At 44.2% G+C, this 22,044-nt stretch overlaps 1 protein-coding gene across 1 annotated transcript; it reads right to left on the bottom strand.

The window, feature by feature from the left end:
* Nucleotides 1–8,621: 8,621 nt before the first annotated feature.
* Nucleotides 8,622–20,078, bottom strand: LOC101172483 (GTPase IMAP family member 8). The gene is made up of 6 exons (XM_023954020.1): nt 17,771–20,078; nt 14,039–14,773; nt 10,693–11,391; nt 9,336–10,109; nt 9,070–9,237; nt 8,622–8,994 (listed from the first exon to the last, which is right to left on the bottom strand). The coding sequence occupies exons 1-6, from the start codon at nt 17,784–17,786 to the stop codon at nt 8,786–8,788; spliced, it is 2,601 nt and encodes an 866-aa protein (XP_023809788.1). The 5' UTR covers nt 17,787–20,078; the 3' UTR covers nt 8,622–8,785.
* Between the last annotated feature and the right edge of the window lie 1,966 nt (nt 20,079–22,044).

Genomic DNA, 22,044 nt, shown 5'->3' with positions numbered 1-22,044 from the left:
AACCTCAATCCATAAAAATGATCTATTGTTTATTTATGATCTCTAAAAGTGCAGCTGTTTTCCTGCATTACCTGCTGTCTCTATGCCAAATACTGACACCAACTAAACCGCGGAAAAGACATGTAATGAAAATATCTACAATAGTTTGTAAATAATGACTGAGCTGCTTAGTGATCCAACAGCACCAATGATCCAGGTGTTGCGTAATGTAGGCGGAGCTCCTCATTGCCTGCACCCTCTACCCCTCCCCTTCCTTCCCTCTGACATACGCGGCTCCGTCTCTATGACGGGAGCGCGCAGCCTAGAGATGATTGTTATACTGAAAAAGACTCCCTGATACCTGTGTTTGTGTGTCGTTCACACAGCCACCGGTGAGTTACACCCCCCTCTTGAATTTTTTTGACTTGTGCTCCAAAGACTTTTTTTTGCACCATAAGTGTGGAGAGGGGACAGGATGAAGAGATGGGTGCGATGTTCCGTGTAAGGTGTGTCAAAATTAAAGTGCAAAGTGCTGCCTGACAGTTTCCTTTCAGTTTTAGATATTTCCTTTTGTGTAACACTGTGGGTACGATAAACGCCGCCTCTTATGAAGTGCCACTGCCCATCTCGCCCGTATCAAAAACCGCCACTGCTCTTACACAGAGTGCAGATACAGAACTATTCCGAACGGCGTATTTACATGACGCATTTTCCTTCCGATCAGGCATTCTTTCCGATTACTTTTACCCATGTAAACGCAGCTAGTGTGTCAAACTCGCGTTTAAATCTTGGTCACATATCCCAAAATGCCACCGCACAGCGACCTAAATACAAGGTTTTTAGCAAAATTGGCAGGTGACAGTGGGGCAGCATTTGCAGTCAGGGTTAGGTTTTCTTTTATTCTTTTCTGTAAAACTTTTAGCATTAAAAAAAACTGGGGGTTTTCCAGAGACTCTGATTCTGTTTTTCAAAATTAAAAGTTAGATCAGACTCATAATGAAATAAGTACACATTGCTCAATGATGGCACGATGAAACTGACTGGGGAAAGACACCATGCTTCATGTTTCTTTGTCTCTGCGTTGTCCTTGAGGGCTTTTAGGTGGGCCCAGATGTCTGTGTTTCAAAATTGCAAAGAGCCTTACTCTCATCGTTGATGCCGCTTTCCACAATCGAAGGTCACTGTTGCTTTCCCAATCCTTTCTGTAACATTTCCTATATTTTGCCTACTCAGGCATTTTCGCGCCTAGTCTACCAATTTCTTGCTCTTCTCTAGCTGGCTGTAAAACAACCAAAACCCGCACTGTTGTCAAACAACAATCCTTGACTGAGCGATGGACACTGCGCAGAGGTATGGCTCAAATTGTGCTGCGACCAGAGTTCCAAATTTTAAGCTTTAGTGAGGTTGTCGCGTTGTCTCAACCAATCAGAGACTCAATTTTGGGCACATCAAATGCAGCACGTGATGTTTTTAATGACAGTGACAGCAGGTAGAATATCCAATATGGTGGATCGATGCGATAATTCTACTCCTGAACTTCAATTCATTTTCTTAATCCATTTTATCCCTTTCGGCGTTTCTGGAACCCGTCCCTGCTACTGTTGGCCGAAGTTGGGTGCACCCTAGGGTCTGTCGCAGAGCTCATGGAGCGGGAGCAATTTCGATCAATACTCCGGAATGATAGACTGATTACGTGTGTGTTCTCTGCTGTGATGTCACTTGGTCGTTTTTACGTTATAGTAAAATAAACCTACTGTACCTCAGTCCAAATGGTATTTTCCAAGATCCAAAGTTTTGTTGTTTTTTTTTGTTTGTTTTTGGCAAGGATTTTACGATTGTATAGGATGATTTGATTAACAACTTGCGTGTGACAGATCAATCGTGGTTGGATTGTAGGAATACAAATGGATTAGAATAATTGTTACACCACTAATATATAATGGTAAATGGCGTATACTTATATAGCGCTTTTCTACCTACAAGGCCCAAAGCACTTTACAGTCACAGACTCATTCACCCAGTCACACACACATTAACACACTGGTGGCCACTCCGCTGCCGAACACAGGCGCCTGGCTACCACAGGGGCAAGATGGGGTTCAGTGTCTTGCCCAAGGACACATCCACTCATGGGTGTGCAAGGCAGGAATCGAACCTGCAATATTACGATCATAGAGCTAACCGGTCAATCGGCTAATCCCACAGCAGCTGCCCAAGTCCCCGCTTCCGGCAACAGCGCTGCTTCCGTTTCCGCCTATACCCGGGAAAATGTCCGTCTACAGCCGGAACCTTTCTACGGTGATGTTGAAACCTGTGGAGGGTTCCTGCTTCAGTGTCAACTCATTTTTTAGCAGGCCCCCAGGTACTATTCAGCCGATCACAGCAAAATTTCTTTGTTTGTGAACTCTCTCTGTAGCAAGGCACTACAATGGGCCCAAGCTTTTCTGGCTTCCCATCCCATCACTTACCTCCCTTTCGACCGTTTCTTAGAGGAATTCCGGCTTGTATTCGATCAGCCTCGGAAGTAGGAAGAAGCCGTCCGGCGGTAACTGAGTCTCAAACAAGGTAACCGCCCGGTAAGCAACCATCTTATTGACTTTAGTATTTTAGCAGTCGAAGCCGGTTGGCCGGATCCCGCACTAAAAGGGATTTTCTATCAATCATTGAATGAACGGATTAAGGACCACTAATGTTCCCAGCCCGAGACAGACAACTTCGAGGACCTCGTCACTGTCGCCCTGAGGTCCGACGTCAGGCTGCGAGAACGCCTCGCGGAGCAGAAGCATAAGCCACCGCCTCTCCCGGCTAACCCCGCTCCTCCCGTATGTGTTGACAAACCATTCCGCCGAGAAAGACCACTCAATAGTCCTGATGAACCCATGCTAATCGGTCATTCAAAGCTAATCACCAAAGAAAGACAAAAACGTTGTGACAAGGGGTTATGTTTCTATTGTGGCCGGGCTGGTCATTTGGTCTCACAATGCAGCGCTCGTTTAAACTCTCGAACCCCCTGTTAGATGACAGGCCACGGGGGGAAAATTCTGAACTAGTTCCAAGTTCCAAGTTCTTATTTGTTCCTGTCAAGATCAGAAATAAAAACCAGGTCATTGAACTCCAACCTCTCGTAGATTCCGGGGCTGAGCACAGTTTAATCGATCAACGTCTCGTTCAGGATCTCTCGCTCTTGGTCGAAACCCTCGCCAATCCCATTAACGCAGCTGGACTGGGGGGTAAGCAACTCACTCGCATCACTAAGCGCACCAGCCCCGTTCTCATTCTTACCTCCGGTAATCACTATGAATACCACCAGTTTTTTGTTACGCAGTGTCATCAAGCACCTTTAATCCTAGGTTTCTCGTGGCTCCAGATTCATTTTTTTTATTTGAAATGGTTGATTTCAAGCAATCAAATAGGAATAATACACAAAAACAATACAATCATCAGTTACACATTCATACAATAACTAATCAAACTTAAAATAATTAGAGATAAAATTAAATATTGCTTGAAAGGGAGTGGAAGGAAGCGAATTTATATAATCCCACCCGGTTATACCGTAACCATTTTATTACTTGATTTATCAATATCTGGTTCCTAGCTTTTATCAGACAAAATTAAGAATCTTGAAGTATCAATAAAGCACATGACAAAGATGAATTACTTAAATTATTTTGTAAAAAATAACTTTTAGAAATCAACATCCAAAATATATGCAGATTATGTTACTTATAAAAGTCATTGATATGATTAAAAAATAATACTTTATCAGTAAAATCGACATAACACTGTATCAGGAATTTTCATAGCAAAATTTGATCAAGTTTTAAAAGTTAATAATATGTGCAAAATTATGTTACATTAGGAAAAATTCATGAATCAGCTTATCAATTTTTTGGAGCAAGTGAAGTAATATCATTAAAAGTCAATCAATTTGACAATTTTCAATAATTGATTAATCATTTGTTTTATTATTTTTTTGTATTTTTATTTATATTTTTCTTATGATAAAGTAATGCTATGAAGTAAAATAAAAAGGGTCACATCCTCATATTGACTTGAGCTCACCTCGCATTGTTAACTGGAGCACCTATTGTATGGCTAACTGTCTGCACTCCGCCATGCCCATCACTAATGTTCCTGACCCTGGCCTGGGTAAGGACATTGACCTTTCTAATGTCCCTACCTGTTACCACGACCTCCGTTCAGTTTTTGTAAGTCCAAAGCCAGCGCTCTGCCACCACATGGCCCTATGATTGTTCCATCGAGCTTTTAAATGGTGCTCCCCTCCCCAAAGGAAAGCTATACAATCTCTCGGGACCCGAAAAGATCCCCATGGAGAGCTATATTCAAGAAGCCCTCTCCTTGGGTCATGTCCGCCCTTCATTCTCCCCTGTCGGCGCCGGGTTTTTTTTTGTGGAAAAAAAGGATAAGTCTTTAAGACCGTGTATTGACTTCCGCGAGCTCAACCAAATAACTGTCAAGGATAAATATTCCCTGCCTTTTCTTTAATCCGTTTTTTAATCAGTACAGCAAGCTGAGATCTTTTCAAAACTCGACCTCCGTAACGCTTATCACCTTGTACGTATGCGTGAGGGGGATGAATGGAAAACAGCGTTTAACACCCCGTTAGGGCATTATGAATACCTGGTTATGCCGTTTGGACTCACCAATGCCCCCGCTGTCTTTCAACGCCTAGTAAATGATGTCCTAAGGGACTTCTTAAACAGATTGGTCTTTGTTTATTTGGACGACATCCTCGTTTACTCCACCGATCCCTCCCAACATGAACATCACGTCCGTCTAGTTCTTGAGAGGTTGCTCAAAAACCGGCTGTATGTCAAGGCCGAGAAATGTGAATTTCACGTCTCCGCCGTCCCCTTTTTGGGGTACATCATAGAAGCTGGCAATATCCGTCCTTCCCAGTGGGAAGTACCACAGACTCGAAAGAAACTTGAACAGTTCCTGGGGTTCGCCAACTTTTACCGCCGGTTTGTCCGCAATTACAGCAGTATAGCGGCTCCGCTCACTCAACTCACCTCCATCAATAAAGTTTACTCCTGGAATCCGCCGGCTGACGCTGCGTTCAAGAAACTCAAGTCCCTTTTTGTATCAGCTCCCATTCTTATACAACCCGACGTAACCATACAGTTACGAACCTCCACCTCCACAAACCATACAGTTTGTGGAGGTGGAAGCCTCAGATTCCCGAGTAGGAGCCGTCTTATCTTAACGTGAGGAAGACACGGGGAAACGCAAACCATGCGCCTTCTTCTCCCGAAAATTAAGTCCAGCCGAACAGAATTATGACGTAGGGAACCGTGAGCTCTTGGCCATCAAGTTGGCACTTGAAGAATGGCGTCACTGGCTGGAGGGAGCAGAACAACCCTTCTTAGTTTTGACCGACCAGAATCTCGCCTATTTCCGTAGCGCCAAACGTCTTAATTCCCGTCAGGCCCGGTGGTGATTATTTTTTGACCGCTTCCATTTCACAATCACATACCGTCCTGGCAGCTGCAACGTCAAACCCGATGCACTGTCCCGTAAATACAACACCTCCGAGACTACCACTGACTCTCCCATTCTCCCTACGTCATGTTTCATTGGCAACCTCACTTGGGAGATCGAGAGCAAGGTACTTCAAGCCCAAGGTGAGATTCCTGACGGCACCTCTTGTCCTTCAGGCACCCCTTTATGTCCCCGACTCCCTCAGATCTAAAGTCCTCACTTGGGGGTACACATCCCGCATTGCCTGCCATGGAGGGCTTTACCGTACCACCCGACTACTCAAGCATCGTTTCTTCTGGCCCACGTTGGAGCGAGATGCTAAGGAGTACATTGCGGCCTGTATCACCTGTGCCCGCTCACTGGGCTACCGCCATCCCAAGGCCATACGGTAATCCTTACTGTCATTGACCGTTTTTCGAAAGACGCACAATTCATTCCCCTACCTCAGCTGCCATCTGCCTCGGAAACGGCCGGCGTTCTCATCCACCACATCTTCCGTCATCATAGGATACCCAGTGACATCATGTCCGGCCGAGGGCCACAATTTACGTCCAAAGTATGGAGGGCTTTCTGTTCTGCCCTGGGAGCCACGGTCAGCCTTACGTCGGGTTACCACCCTCAATCGAATGGACAGGCAGAATGGGCAAACCAGGAACCGGAGGCAGCTCTCAGGTGTCTGGCGGCCAAGAACCAAGCTGACTGGTCTAAATTCCTGGTGTGGGTGGAGTATGCCCACAATACCCATTCGTCTACAGCTACTGGCATATCTCCCTTTGAGGCTTCCCTGGGTTACTCACCCCCTTTGTTTCCTTCTCAGGAATTGGATTTGGCAGTGCCCTTGGTCCAGCTCCACCTCCTACGGTGTCGGGACATCTGGCTGCAGACCAGGGCGGCTCTCCTCCGCACCAAGGAGAGCAACTGCCAGATAGCCAACCGTCACAGGGTGGTGAGTCCCAGTTACCAACCTGGCCAGGAGGTTTGGTTGTCATCTCGGAACATTCCTCTCCGAGCCTCGTCCCGTAAACTGGCTCTTAAGTTCATTGGGCCCCACACCATCGACCGTGTCATCAACCCCACCTGTGTCAGGCTACGTCTTCCGGCAGCCCTCAAGGTGCATCCCACATTCAACGTTTCCCAAGTCAAGCCAGTCACCGAGAGTCCGCTTTGCCCGGCGTCCGCTACCCCACCGCCCGCCCGTACCATCGATGCCGCCCTTGCCTTCACGGTCAGCAAGATATTGGATGTCCGGCGCAGTGGGCGTGGTGTGCAGTTCCTGGTGGATTGGGAGGGGCATGGTCCAGAGAAACGTTCGTGGGTCTCCCGTTCCCTTATTCTGGACCATACCGTCATCGACAACTTCTACCACGCCCATCCTGACTGTCATCTTGGACTGCCGCGTGGCGGTCGTTGAGGGGGGGGTACTGTCATGGTGCCTCTGCCAGTTACTCTCCCCCTCCCCCGCCTGTTCTGCTTCGGACGCGACCAGCTGCATTCACTCACCTCATCATCGCTGCAGCCTTTTTCATATCTGGATCATCATTCGTCGCCAGTTCGTTGTTCCTCCCATGGGGCTTAGTCTGGCCAGCTCTTGTTCCTGTTTGCTGCCAAGCTTCATGTTACTCATTGTGCCTCTCGCTCTGTCTCAGGAAAAAAAACCTCTGGTACTCACCTGGTCGCATTCCTCTGGCCTCTCGTGCCTCGCTCCTGGATCCCCTCTGCAAAATTCTTCCAGCCAGCCGACGCTCCTCCTCCTGGAAAGAAGCCATTACTCACCTTCTGCTGAATTAAACCATCTGAAACTTACTTCGCAGTCCGAGTATCCTTCCGGGTTCCAGCATTTGGGTCACTCTGAACTTACGCCAGATCATGACACTGGCACTTCATTTGAAAGGTTTAACTCAAAGACAGATACTTGTCAAATATGTGAAAACATTCAATGTTGGTGGCCCATACACAATTAAGAATGGATTCATAAGTTCATACAAACTGTACTTCAATAAAAGATTGAAGGAGTTACTACATTTACAGTCACACATGAGGCAACAAGACAAGGAAAATATGACTTGCTTATGATGTTTGACCTAAAAACTCAAATTTCTATCCAGCCATCCATTTTCTTAATCAGTTTGAACCCTTTTAGCGTAACAGGACTGCAAGAGCCTACTATTGGGCAAAGGCAGGGTACGCCCTGGACATCAATTGCATCACATGCAGCTCAGACCAGCCTTTACAGAGAGTAGAAGGGGGAGTCAGGAGTACATAGAGGCTGCTTAGCAAGTGGGGTTGGGTCAAAGGTAGGTGGTGAGAGTGGCGGTGGTGTCTAAAGGCGGGCGGCGAGGGCGGGTAGCGCCTGCGGGCCATACAACCCCACTCGTGGCTTTAATTCTACTTGTAGTTGTAGCAGGATGATGGTGCTGCGCAGCTGCAGCCAATCCCCTGATCCCCCTGGTTACAGGAGAGGGATATAAAAATGGTTTGGCCCAACACATGGGCACTTGACGCGTGGCACTGATACCCCGCCCGTTCCCTGGTGGCCAACCCTTTGAGCTTCCTGGCAAGCGTGGTGATGCTGTCACCCTGTGAGCCTGTTTGGGTTCTCAATGACTTTTGTTTATAGCTGAGAGAGAACTCTGGCATCTGTGGCTCCCCTCTGCGCTCAGGCGAGTTTAAGGTGTGGATGACTTTCTCCTCACTCCTCAGGTGATCAGTTTACATTTGTTTGTGTGTGTACTAACTCCTCCCTCATTATATGATATCATAACCCCTCCTCTAAATGTTGAATACATTGCATTACATTTTCTGATATGTTACATTTTAATTCTGATTCTATTGAAGAGGTGACTTAAAAGCAACTATGGAGTCATGCAATGCAAAACGTTTTTGAAACAGTAGTAGTAGAGGTAAAGAGACTCATTTTGAACAACAGTAAATAGTCATCTGTTCAGCTGGAATGAAATCACTCAAAATGGGTATTCTGTAGCTAAAATTAGACATGTTGATTATTATCGTCATGTTTAGAAAAAGGCAATATAGCAGAAATTAAAGATCCCGAGCTTGGAGCACAAGGGTGGTATATTTATAATGTGGCATTTCATTGCAGCCAGACTGTTCTCCAACCACAAAAAAATATTTTCATCTGCAGTGAGGATTCAGTTTATTAAATTTTAGGTAGGTGGACTTTAAAGATTCCCGTAAAACCTCTAAAACCATTCTTTACAGACCTGCTTTTCCTTCAGGACCTTTTTTATCTGGTCTGGTCTGAGCAAAACCCAAATCCTGGGTCACCAGTTCTAAGGTCCATTCAATCGTTTTCTGAATCTTTCTGACCAGTCATCAGAGAGATTTGTGAATTGTATCCTGAAGATCTGGGGAAGTTGATCGTCATCTGGTTGTCCTTATTTGTGCTGATCTGAAGACTGGCCACCCAAGCCAGAACTTGGTGAAAACTGCTGGTTGGATTATGTCGTATGAGGGAGCCAGAGATAGAAGATGCCGAAGTTGCACCACTGACTGAAAAGGACAAAAACGGTTTAGGTAAAACTGTGTTGACGTGTTTACCAGCAGAGATCATAATTTCGAACTTACAGTTAGGCATCAAGGCATCCATGCTGCTTCTAAGGAACTCTGTGGATTTCAGGATTTCCTGATCCAGCCTTTCAACAGCCGTATTTATTTTTGCATTCATTTTCTTCTCCTTTACTTCTCTGTTCTTTTGATCAGCAGTCCTGCCCCTGGGTTTGGCCCGGTCACCACCTGGAATTTGTTGCAAAAAAACCTGGTAAGACCTCATTTTATGTGTAGCATACCATGATATTGGACAGAGTGATAGGACCTGAGGGTGTAATACTCACGGAATCCTTTAGTTTCAGATCTGGACGTGGTCTCATTCAGGTCCTCTTGCAGCTCGAGGAGTGTTGTTTTGAAGTTGCTCATCAGCTCCAGCTCCCTCCTCTTGAATTCTTTTTGCAGCCGTTGTTTCAGCACATTCTTCAGCTGAATCCTACAGAATTTCTCAGAGATTCTCAGGTAGACATCATTCATGTTGGGGCAGAAGAGCTGGCCTGTGTTTGCTGCCACCATTTCCTCTATCTTTTCAAACAGCTTTGTGACCTGACTCAGATCTGATTTCCTGTTGTTCATGGAGTGGTATCTGTTTTTACACTTGTCCACCAACCAGCGCAGAGACTCTTCTCTTTCAATGTGCTCTTCTATGGATTTGTTTGGTAGTTTGTCTTCATGAGTGAACAGAACTAGTGTGTGTTTCCAAATACTGGCACCAAAAAGGTTGACGTGCTCCTCCAGCTTGACTTTCTCTGTCTCTGTGAACTTCAAATCCAAAGGAACCACCAGCAGCACAGCATGAACTCCTGACTCGCTCAGGGACAGACTTCGGACTATTTCTCTGTCCATCTGCTCTGTAGAGCAGGAGGATTCCCTCCGCCACCCAGGTGTGTCAATCACTGTGACCTGTCTGTCGCCAACCTGCCTCACTTCCTTATGGCACTGCTCATCCTGACCCGCAGAAAAGACCTCTTTATGCAGGATGATGTTTCCTGTTGAACTCTTTCCAGAGGACCTCTCCCCGAGCAACACAATCTTCATCTCTTCCAGCTTGTTCCTCATTCCTGAGGAGAAAATAACTTCCATCATCTCAGAGTGGGATGCAAATGAACACAAATATTCTTTTTTCAAAGAAAAAAAACCCTTTTTCTTTGGTAAACATCTTGAGTTTTTCATAATAATGAGCAGTTTTGGGTAAATTACTTCTAAAAAAAAAAAAAAAAAAAAAATGGGGAAATTCTTCTCCACATTTGACCCATCCCCTGGGGGAGCGGTGAGCTGCAGCTGAACTGCACTCGGGAGGCAGTAGTGTTAAGGGCCTTGCCTAAGGACCCCCACTGGGTGATGTTAACTGCCCGCCATTGATATGGTAATTGCCCCCCAGTACCATTGCTTATTCCCCTCTGGGAATCGAACCCTGGATTCCTGCATGGTAGCTTGTCACCTTACCAACCGAGCCACCCAGCCAACATGAAAAATCCTTCATTACTTTACTCGGTTACTGATTAATTATCATTACCTATTTGAAAAAGTAATTCACTACTCATTACTTCACCTTTTTTTACTCTCAGATTCAAATTCTCAAGAGGAAAACATTTTGGACGAACTGGATCCTCTCGTCTCTCCCTCCCCCCCCCAATAACTCACCTGTAAGGAGATTCCTCTGGGTCTGGACCAGCTTCTGCCTCAAAATGGCTCCTTCTTCCACACTTCTTCGTTTCTTTTCCAGGCTCATAAAAATCTGCTGGTCTGGAATAAAAGGCTGCCATGCGTTTGCAGCCACAGTCCCGGTGATTTTCTCTAGCAGCTCTGTGACCTGTGTGTCTTCCTCTGCATTTTTGTTATTAAGAACGTGGTATCTGTTTTCACACTGTTCAATCAGAGACTGTAAGGCCAGCCCTTCACCTTCAATGTACTCCTCTATGGTGCTGGTTCTCAGCCAGTCTCCTCTACTGAAAACTAGGATTGTGTGTTTCCACACTGCTTCACCGAGGAGCTCCACATGCGAGGTCACTGCGTCCAGGTGCTTGGCGTTGAAGGAGGTGTCTGCGTCTATCACCAGCAGGAAGACGTGGGGTCCAGGGGGACACAGAAACAAGCTGCGCTGCATTTCGTCCTTGACTGCCTGGGGGGTGTCCTCCGCGGGGAAACCTTTCCACCAACCTGGACTGTCAACCACAGTTACTTCAGTTTGGTCCACAGAACCGTGCCGCACTTCCGAGTGCACTGTTCGTTTTCCATCATGTTCTTTGCAGCCCAGGATGGTGTTCCCGACACAGGTTTTTCCGACCCCTCGGCTGCCCAGCAGAACTATCTGGAGTTTTGGGATGGGCATCACATCTCCTGCTGTCAGACGAAACAGACAATGATTAGGTGTGGAGTTCATAGTTTGAATACCCATCATTTAACCCTTGTGCTATCCTAGGCACTTTAACATTGGGAGTTGGGTCATCTAGACCCACTAGACAGTGCTCTGAACCTTTTTTCTTCAATGATTTGTGATCTTCACTGGTGTCCATGGATTACATGAAATCTTTCCACCTTTATCCACCTTTGTCATGGTAGGGAGAACACGCCAATGTAAGGGTGGGGTCATCCAAAATAGCACAAGGGATACATGAATGTTTGTTTTACAATAAAATAAATGCTAATGGTAAAAATTTACAGTTTTCAGATTTCTATTAAAATGTGAGAAAATAGTCTAGTGATGTGTGCACAGAAATGATCGACATCTGAGTGGATTGATCATGCGTAGTTTTTCTGAAACTGTCTGCAGAGCTATGATGGGGGCGGCCGTGGTGCAGCGGTAGGGCGGTCAACCCATGATCGTAATATTGCAGGTTCGATTCCCGCCTTGCACGCCCATGAGTCAAAGTGTCCTTGGGCAAGACACTGAACCCCACCTTGCCTCTGGTGGTAGGTGGGCACCTGTGTTTGGCAGCGGAGCTGCCACCAGTGTTAGAATGTGTGAGTGAATATGTGTGTGTGACTGGGTGAATGGGTCCGTGACTGTAAAGCACCTTGTCCTTGTAGGAAGAAAGGCGCTATATAAGTGTACACCATTTATGATTAGAATCACTGTAAACATGAAATACTTTCTATTCATAAGAAAACACGTCTGTCTAAAGGCAGAAGAAACTTGAACCAATACCTGAAATGAAACAACTGCAGATATTTGCAGAACCGGTGAGCTTTTATGAGTCCTGATGGATTCAAATTAAGAAAATACCTGAAGGAGTTCTGGAATTTCAGTGGTTTCTTGTTTGCTTTCCTGCCTTCTTCTGCATTATGAACTGACTGTAACCCTTGTGCTATTATAGTAGGGGTGTGCCAAAATATCGATATGGCGATATATCACGATATTTAGTCCCGGGATTGATTCTCGAGACGTCTTCGTCAAGTATCGACCTTTTATTTACGTTTAAAGACCATGTAAAAGGTTATATTAACCATCCTTTGGTAAGACAATTCTTTGGAGGGTTGATAGGGGGCGCTCGTTGCGAGATTGGCTGTTGCGGGCGGGACGAAGAAGAACACACATTCAAACAAACATGGCGGGGGGGAAAAACAATGAGAAGCGAAAGCAACAACTTAAAAGACGCGCCGGCAGCATGGAAGCTGCATCAACGGAGTTGTGTGAGAAAGCCGTGGCTGTTGCTGGCCTGAAGCCGACACAGCCCAGCGCGGATACCTTTTTCCACACGAAGCTACCACCGTTTTCTGTGAGAGCACCGGCAATAACAAACGGAAAACAAAACGGGAGGTGGAGAACGAACGAGGGATTTCGGTTTTTATTGAATCCATTAGAGCCACGCTTTGACATTCCCTCTTGGAAATACTGAAAAAAGGATCCCTGCGCTGTACGGCCAGACCAGAGCTACAGTTGAGATGGAAACGGAAGAAAGAGGCATCCCTGCCCATGGACCCCCCTTCTCCTCTGCGGTAGACGAGCAGCTTGACGCTAAAAGCCTGTGGTTCTCCAGAAAAACATGAAACATACATCGCATGCAGCTTGTCCCCAATCGTGTTGTTCACAAAGATGTTTACTTTTGGATGCACTTTAAGTTCTTCGTGTATTTTATCCCTGGTCATTTATTTTGAAAGCAGTTTATGTCTTAAATAACTTAAAGGAAAGGTCCTAGCTACTTGATTTTTATTTTTCTGGGAGAATTTTATTTTTGTTTACTCCACATTTACACTAAATCGTGTCATTTATTTTTAACAAAGACGATATAATTTGTTCACAGAATTAATATCTGATTAACAGCTATTTCTTTTAAATTAAGAAATGGCTATGGTTATGTTTTTTAAAAGTTAATAACAATGTGTCTGGCATCTACTTGACTTATTCATTTTTTATCCTGTTTACAGCAATTTTGTACTAATTAATGACACTGCTGTTCATGTTCACTATTGTTTAAACCAAATTTTACAGATATTTCCAAATGAAAATTGTCATTGTTTGTCAAAGACAGAGTATTACTGATATCAGCAATGTTACACAAAAGTCTGTTATTCATTACACCAAATAGGACACAAGTTGTTCGTTATCATTGTTTAAAAAATAAATGGGGAAATATTTTCCAAAAAACAGTTTTTCAAGTTCTTCTTTCTTAAAGTTTGATATATCGTGAGTTGTTAGAGACAAGATATATCGATTATCACAATATCGCCATATCGTGATAGTATCGTTATCGTGAGTAATGTATTGCAAATCGTATCATATCGTGAGTTACCCAGTGATTCCCAGCCCTATATTGTAGGCACTTTAACATTGGGAGTTGGGTCATCTAGACCCACTAGACAGTGCTCTGAACCTTTTTTCTTCAATGATTTGTGATCTTCACTGGTGTCCATGGATTACATGAAATCTTTCCACCTTTATCCACCTTTGTCATGGTAGGGAGAACACGTCAATGTAAGGGTGGGGTCATCTAAGATAGCACAAGGATTAAATGAACTCTTTAATAGACCGTTTTTCTGCTGTGTTCACCTTGAATGAGTTTCAGCATACGTTGTCTCTCTTCCTCAGCTTTTCTTCGTCTCTCTTCCGCTCTTGAAGCCACCTCGTCTTGCTTCTGTCTGATCTTCTTGAGAATGCGCTGGTCTACTTCGTAGCATCTGCCGCTGTTGTTCCTTGCCATCTCCTCAATCTTCTCCAGCAGCAGAGACACCTGAGATGAGTTATCTTTGTCCTTATTGTTGAACATGTGGTATCTGTTCCCACACTTCTCTATCAGCCACCTGAGGGCCAGTCCTTCGCTCTCGATGTGTTCTTCTATGGTCTTCTCTCCCAGGAAATCTCCAAAAGTGAACAGCACCATACTGAATCTCCAGGCATGCTCTCCCAGGAGCTTCATGTGCTCCTCCACAGTGATCTTTTGCTCCACAGAGAAAGCCGAGTCCACAGGGATGACCAGAAGGAAAGCGTTGGGGCCCGGTGGACACTTGGAGACATTGAGCCTAAACCTTTGCTGGTCTCTTTGTGGGACATCTGAAAGGCAGAGAGAGCTTCTCCACCCTGGAGTGTCCACCACAGCCAGCTTCCTGCCCCCCACCTCCCCCTCAATCATTTTGGACTGATGCGTCCTGATCCGGCCGAAGTCGAACTTTTTCTGCCTCAGAATGGTGTTGGCAGATGAACTCTTTCCTGCCCATCTCCCACCAATCAGCACCAGTCTGACCTCTGACAGGAAGGGGCTCTTCGGTGAAACACATTTCCCATTGTCTGAAACACAAAGATTAATTCATGATCTGTCATTTCATAAGCTCAAGTATAAACCAACAGGGACCCCCATTTAGGGTCCCTTGGTGGGGAGGGTGAGGGGACGTCACTGTGAGTAATCAGGAGATGTCCCCTTAGTGCCCTACCCGCCAATTTTAACTGCACCCCCCTTAGTACACACACCCCTCCCCCCTCAATATATACATCCCAACATAAACACAAACACATGCACACACACACCTTCTCAAACACACATACACGCACACACTTTTTGCAAGGAAGGTGGGACCTAGGACCATCTGTCCCCTGCCTCTTCCCTGGTGGGGGGTACGGGCCCCTTTGCAACGGCGGCCGTGTCCCCGGGGTGCCGGCTTCCTGGGCCCGGCGGTGCTCTCTCCGCGCGGTGGGGGGGTTCACATTACATCTGAGCCGGGGGTGTTTGTGTCCCTGGGGGGTGGGTTCTGGTCCTTGCTCCTGAGCGCTGGGCCCCGCCAAATTTCCAACTGTGGCCGAGCCTGGTCGGGCCATATTTACAGCACCCCTTGTGGGCCCTCTTTTTTCCCCGGGGTTCCCCCATCCTGGGCGGGGGCGTCGGGCCCCTGCCTCGCTCCTCCCTGGACCGGCCGTGGGCCGGGCGGATGGCTGCCTGGAGTGCGGAGCGGGTCTCCCTTGGGGGGTCCTGGCTCGTACCTGGGGTTGGGGCGGGGGGATGCCCGGAACTCCTGGGTGGTGGTGGGGTGCTCGTCTGGGGCTGTGGGCGTCCTTCTCCGGTGGGGCCCTGCGTTGGGTTCTCCCGGCGCGGCGGGGGGGCTGCTCTCCTGGTTGGGCTGGGGCGGCGCTCTCTTTCCCTCCGTGCTTCCCTGCTCTCTGGCTCTGGGGGCCTGGCGGCGGCCCTGCTGGCCCTGGGCTGGGTGGCGGGCTTGGTCGCCCGGGCGGCGGTTGTTCCCTGCCGGTTCCCGTGTGGCGTTGGGGGGATTCCGGCTGCCGCTGCTGCTGCGGTGGGGGTCTTGGGGTGGGGATGGCTGGGCATTCTCCCTCCTTCTTTTCACGTTCCACCATCCATTTTAGAAGAACATAAACACTCACCTGAGCACTGGTGTTAGCTCACCTTTGCACTAACAGTTGGCACGATTGATTGACTGAAATATTTCACACTAGTTGGTTTTAAGGCATAAGTATGCGTGTGAACACTATCTGTTTTGTGTACATGTCGACAGGTGGACATTTTTGCAGCTAGCAGGTGTGTTTATAACATTTGAGTGTGTGTGTGGACAGGCTCCGCCCTTTTTTTTTTTTTTTTTTTACTACATTTGAACCTTACCATAATGATTAAAAACCAGTAAACTTGTTGCTTTATGCTGCTTCATGGTCTTATCCCCCTTCCCCTCCTATTATCACCCCCTACCCCCCCTCTCTCTAACATCCCTCTCTCTTCTTCCCTCCTTTCCTTTTCCGTCCGGTCCAATACCAAAGATTTTCAGACATGATTGAAATTAATAAAGTTTGGCCTCAATTACAAAAGGGATTTATTCAGACATACCTTTGGTTTGTCTGAAGATTAATAACCCCTCTTGTTAAAGTAAAATATGTCCAACACAAGAGGCCCTCAGCTCTCATCTGTCTGCCCAGCTGTTGGACAGGACAAGTTAAAAAAAAAAAAAAAAAACTGCACAAGACAAAAGCAGGAAAGCTTATGGCTACTCAGCTGAAACAGAAAGAGGATAACTTTATAATATTTAAAAATGAGGAGGGGATTGTAGTTTAAAACAATCTTTTTTTTCTGTCTGCTCCTGATTCACCATGATATGAAAATAGAAGTATTCAAAAATACAGTTTAAATCTTAATTTTCTTTATAAATGTCCTCCATCATGAGAAAAATGCTACAACAACATGTTAAAAACAACATTTGCATTGGAGTAGGTCTTGAACACTCTCCTTCAGGTATTTATTTAAAAACTGTCTTTTTGAAATAACTTTGAAATTAAGTAACCCATTAAAAAGCAAAATTCAACAAAAGTAAAACAAAAACTAAATAGAAAATGAATCATGAAAACATGCAAACAGTGAAAAAGTTGACGCACGCAGCACCACATTTCAGTTATGTTTGTTAATGAGGATTTTTCGCACTGGTTTGTTATTACCTCAAAACTAAACTGTTTTCCAGCACATAAAAATGACATTTGCTGTTCTAAGTTAAATCCACTTACAACCAGCCTAAATGAGGACAGTTTGAGTTTGCAAAAGAAATATGAAAAATTTCACAAGTCAACTTTTTAAATTTTTTATTTGTACATTTACTGTAAATATGACAGCCTTGTTCCTCCTTTTCATTCGGAATGTTGTTTTGGTGTTTTTGGGCTGTCGGGAACTCAGTGTGTTTGTCTTCCTTGAACTAAAAAAAAAAATCTGGTCTGACTGGTTTATGCGGTACCTAAGTTCTGCTTTTAAGTGATTGACTTCAGGCTTTGCAGCCTAAATGCAAAACTGTTGCTGGAATAAAATGACTTTATCTGAAACTGAAAAGTTTAAATTGTTGCAATAATACCAAAAAAGCAATCTGTTTGCAAGATTTTAACAGTCAAGTTTCAAAGAAAACAATTTTTGTTGGTTAAATGTCCTGCATATTTCATTAAAAAAATCCTGCAGAGTGTTAACCTAAAACTTTTTAGACAGGGTTCAAACAATTCTTACAGTTGATAGAGAAGTGTTGCACAACCAAACTCCTGCAGCAAAGCCCATAAATGAACTTCATCACTTTATTCTCTTCTAAACTGATGAAATGCAAGTGAATTGTGTAAACAGAGTTACGCATTTCCCCAATAGCTACATGTAAAAATGTGTTGGGGTGGTTTTGACTTAGCACCTCACAGATTTTCTTCTTTTACTTTAGTCTGCAGACTCTTCCAACTAAAACCAGCAACCAAATCTAGACACACACTAAGGTTTTAGAGACATTAAAGAAAAAAAATATGAATTTTCAGAGCAAAATATCAACTCACCAACTGCATCGCCCATTTTGCTCCTCTGTTTGTTCTTTTTCCACAAGTGATGTTTAAACTCCTGTGAGATCTATGGAAGGATCAGAACAGATTCCTTCTCTCGTTGCAGCAAAAGAGAAAAGACCGAGCTGTCCCACTGCAGAGGTGTGTCCCAGTTCTAGTTTGCAGCAATGTGGTCTAACCTGTCAAACCCAGACAAGTGTTTGTGTGCTTGACTAAAAACACAAAAGTGAAAGAAAACATCACTAAGATGAAAACGCAGAAGACCCAAATGCTTTATGAAGACTTGATACAAGGATTTGATTTTTTTATAAAAGTCAGATGATTTGAGGATTGTACACAGAAAAAAAACTTTGAAATGTATTTGCAAGAAAAGTCAGCTGTTCTGTTGATAATCCTGTACAGATGGAATCCTGACTTGTGGCATTTTTCAAAGGGCAGCACACATTTCCCCTGTGTGGGACACATTGTTCATATAATTAAGTATCCATCCAGAAATTTAAACGCACAAATGTAATGATACTGGAGCTGCTTGTGCCATTTGTGTTCTTTTTATTTGTCTTTTTTGCTTCAGTATCTTTACAGGCTCCTTCCTGCAGGACATGCGGCTGTGAAAGAGCGGTCAGGTCAAATGCTGCAGATCTTTCTCCCTGTGTGCATGTTATGACAACAAGTTATTCCACATCCAGACACCCATCCATCAATTTTCCGAACCTGCTTAATTACTTTAGGAGTCACAGGGTTGCTGGAGCTTATCCCAGCGAATGTTGAGTGAAGGCAGGGTTCACCCAGGATGATTCACGAGTCCATCGCAGCAGCGCACAACAATGCACAGATACATTCACAGTTTAGAGTGATCTATAATCTATAATTTGGTCTGTGGGAGGACAGCGGATTGCTCAGGGAAAACCAAGAACACAACTCACAAAAACTATTCAATGCATACCCTCTTGAGATGGGGCGCCCACATTCGAGGACATCATGTTTTGGGTGTTTCTAACATGTTCTTTTGGCATTTTTCTAATGATGGAGGACATTTATAAAGACGTTAAAACTCAAAATATCATTTCTGAGTATCTCTTTCCCACCTGGCAAATGATGTCTTTTAGATAACTAATATACATCCACTGTAAATGTCTGCAGGACATCTTTGACAACTCTATTTTACTACTCTTTTAAATGTTAAATTAGAGGTCTACGACACATCTACCTGTCATCATTAAATCTTGGTATACTTCTAGTTGTCTTCCAGAGTACTTTTTCTAAACATCCATTCATCCTTAGAACGCACTGAGGCTATTTGTTCACAGAAAACTATGACAAAGTTACAGACACCTGCATCAAAACAACAATCAAACACATATTTCTGTTTAGATTTTTAACTTGTCGTATGACTAAACAAACTGATGGTAAAAGGTTTCATGTTTTATCAGAGTGGATTATTGTTATTAGAATGAGCTGATAGCACATTTTCTGATCTTCTTCTGCACAACAGAGTCTAGTTGTGGTTCAGAGGCAAAGTTCTAAAAGTATAGAAATTGTATTGACATATATAAAAGGAGGAAAAGGATGAAGGCGCACCAAAGTCTATCAAAAGAAACATGTTTAACTTGACTTTTCTATTTTCAATCTAGGAAATGTTTAAAAAGCTTCACTTTTAGACGTCTAACAATATACAATCATTAGATGTCTACAGGTAGACGTGTAGGAGACATTTACTGTATATGCAGACATCTTTCAGAACACTATTGGTGGACCTCTGATGGAGAAACAAAATAGAGATGTCTAGAATAATATTAGACAACTAACAGACATCAAGTCTCTTCCATCACGTGAAGAAACTACCCAAATGGCTCACTTACAACGGGCAAGGCTTGGAGAGGCCGCGATGCAATTAGATGTGGGAAAGTCGTCTGCTAGAGATATAAACCGCAATGTCTAATAGACCTCTATAAAGTGATCTTTATCAGATTCATTATGCATATCTACAGCTGAAAGCTTTGAAATAGCTGTGATTAAGATATTTAGGATACATGTCCGTGCCTAGTGGGTAATTCAAATTGCATACAAAAAGATGCCGTTTGAAAAAGCTTGTAATTGTAACATAGAAGCTATAGTTGGTTGTCCACAAGATCCCTGCTCTGCTCCATTCTGAAGCATCCACTTGCAAATAAATAAACACATTCATTTCCTCATTTTCCTCATCCAAGCTGGTCTCTGGCTCAAAACTGTTGGGCTGGATAGCTATTATTTTGCTCCCCATTTTTGTTGCACCGGTAACATTCGGTTGGAGGGGGCTGAGGGGCTGTAAGCCAGTGGGAAACTGTATAAAATCACTGTATGTTCCACTATATAATGGCTTTGCCATTTTGTAGAAGCTAAAATTCCAAAATCCAGTGCCCTAGAAATTTCCCAGAGGCCTCTGTGAAATACTAGTGTGCATTGATGCTCACTAGATTAGCAAAGATAGACCACCATGAATGGTGTTTGAATGTGAAATAAACGTTAATGTTAAATATTAGTTTAGGTGTTATGATGGTAATCAACAGGATGGGGTTTTCCCAGCATGTAGCAGTCAATCAAAATGCTAATCATTTTTCCACAGACATAAGCCAAGCACTGTTGTGTTACAGTTGATTGTCTACAGTGCATTTATCATTTATCTTTTCGTCAGTATTAACCTTTGTGCTATCTTAGATGACCCCACCCTTACATTGACGTGTTCTCCCTACCATGACAAATGTGGAAAGATTTCATGTAGTCCATGGACATCAGTGAAGATCACAAATCATTGAAGAAAAAAGGTTCAGAGCACTGTCTAGTGGGTCTAGCTGACCCCACTCCCAATGTTAAAGTGCCTAGGATAGCACAAGGGTTACAGTACACATTATTAAGTCATTATGCATAACATTCCCAAAAACTATATTTTACTACATTTTACTGAGTCTTTGCATTCTTAGCATTTCACTGTAATGACAATAAAATATTATATGTATGTTTATAAGTGACTAATATAATTTGCAAATCAGAAAAAGTGCATTGAATATTATACAGTATAATTTACATTGTAAATGCATTGCTATTTTTTATTTATTCATGTTCCCCCCATTTTTTTAAATTCTTGAAATAATGTTTTTATAAGACTAGTGTGGCCTTCTCTTCTTCTGTCCTCAGATGTGCTGCTAAAGAGCCGCTCCAGTCATCTCCACCTCTGCAGTGCAACCCAGAAGTGATGCAGCAGCATCAAGCGCTTCTCCTCCTCCAATAGACCTAGCTCACTCCTCTAACGCAGTGTTTTTCAACCAGTGTGCCGCGGCACACTAGTGTGCCGTGGGAGATGGTCAAGTGAGCCGTGGGAAATTGCCCTCATTCACTGATCTAAAAACATTTTCCATCTTCAGGATATCAGCTCTGTGTTCATCCAAACAGGCCCTGATAAAACACTGAGTAGTTAGGAATATAAAAGATCTTAAAATTACTTTTTCTTTGTGTTTATTTAATTCTATTAAAGACATTTTGATAAGAATGCAGGTACCGCGATTTAGCTGCAGCTATTACTGTGTAAGGAAAAGTCCCGCCCCTTTAACTGTCTCCGCCAATCATTCTTGAAGGCTTAATCACATGTCATCAGTCTGACCAATCAGAAGTGGTTAAAGTCTTCACTTCCTTGTTCTTAATTCTGCTGATAGAGTTGCTCAGTTCTAACAAAAATACCAGCTAAAGCTCGTCTTTAGCTGGTGGTTCATCTCTTAGAAAAAAAACAGCCGCAACTTCCTGCTTTTTCTGCCACAATTGTCACAAAAATCCACATGAGATTGCGGGGGGGGGGGGGGGGGGGGGGGGCTGTCGATCAGTGCAGACCATGGATTTCTGCTTTTTTTTTTTTTTTTGGGATGCTGGTGTGCCGCGGAATTTTTGTCAGGGTTAAAGTGTGCCGTGGCTCAAAAAAGGTTGAAAAACACTCCTCTAACGGATACGGTGACTGCTACAGCACCTGCTTGCAACCCTTGTGCTATCCTAGGCACTTTAACATTGGGAATTGGGTCATCTAGACCCACTAGACAGTGCTCTGAACCTTTTTTCTTCAATGATCTGTGATCTTCACTGGTGTCCATGGATTACATGAAATCTTTCCACCTTTATCCACCTTTGTCATGGTAGGGAGAACACGTCAATGTAAGGGTGGGGTCATTTAAGATAGCACAAGGATTAAGAATCTCTGCCATCCTTCCTGTTACAGGGAGAATTGATTCAAACACTTGAAATTTACGAAG

This window comes from Oryzias latipes, chromosome 4 (assembly GCF_002234675.1).
Source record: "Oryzias latipes chromosome 4, ASM223467v1".
NCBI lineage: Eukaryota > Metazoa > Chordata > Actinopteri > Beloniformes > Adrianichthyidae > Oryzias > Oryzias latipes.
The sequence above is the reverse complement of the archived record's forward strand: the minus strand, read 5'-3'. Positions and strand labels throughout refer to the sequence as shown.

Bases quoted from the DNA above. Each gene is read 5' to 3' on its own strand.
- LOC101172483 (XM_023954020.1), bottom strand. The intron at 11,392-14,038 runs GTGAACACAGCA...TTCGTCTGACAG, and splicing joins TATGCTGAAACTCATTCAAG to CAGGAGATGTGATGCCCATC. The intron at 8,995-9,069 runs GTAAGTTCGAAA...TGTCCTTTTCAG, and splicing joins GGATGCCTTGATGCCTAACT to TCAGTGGTGCAACTTCGGCA.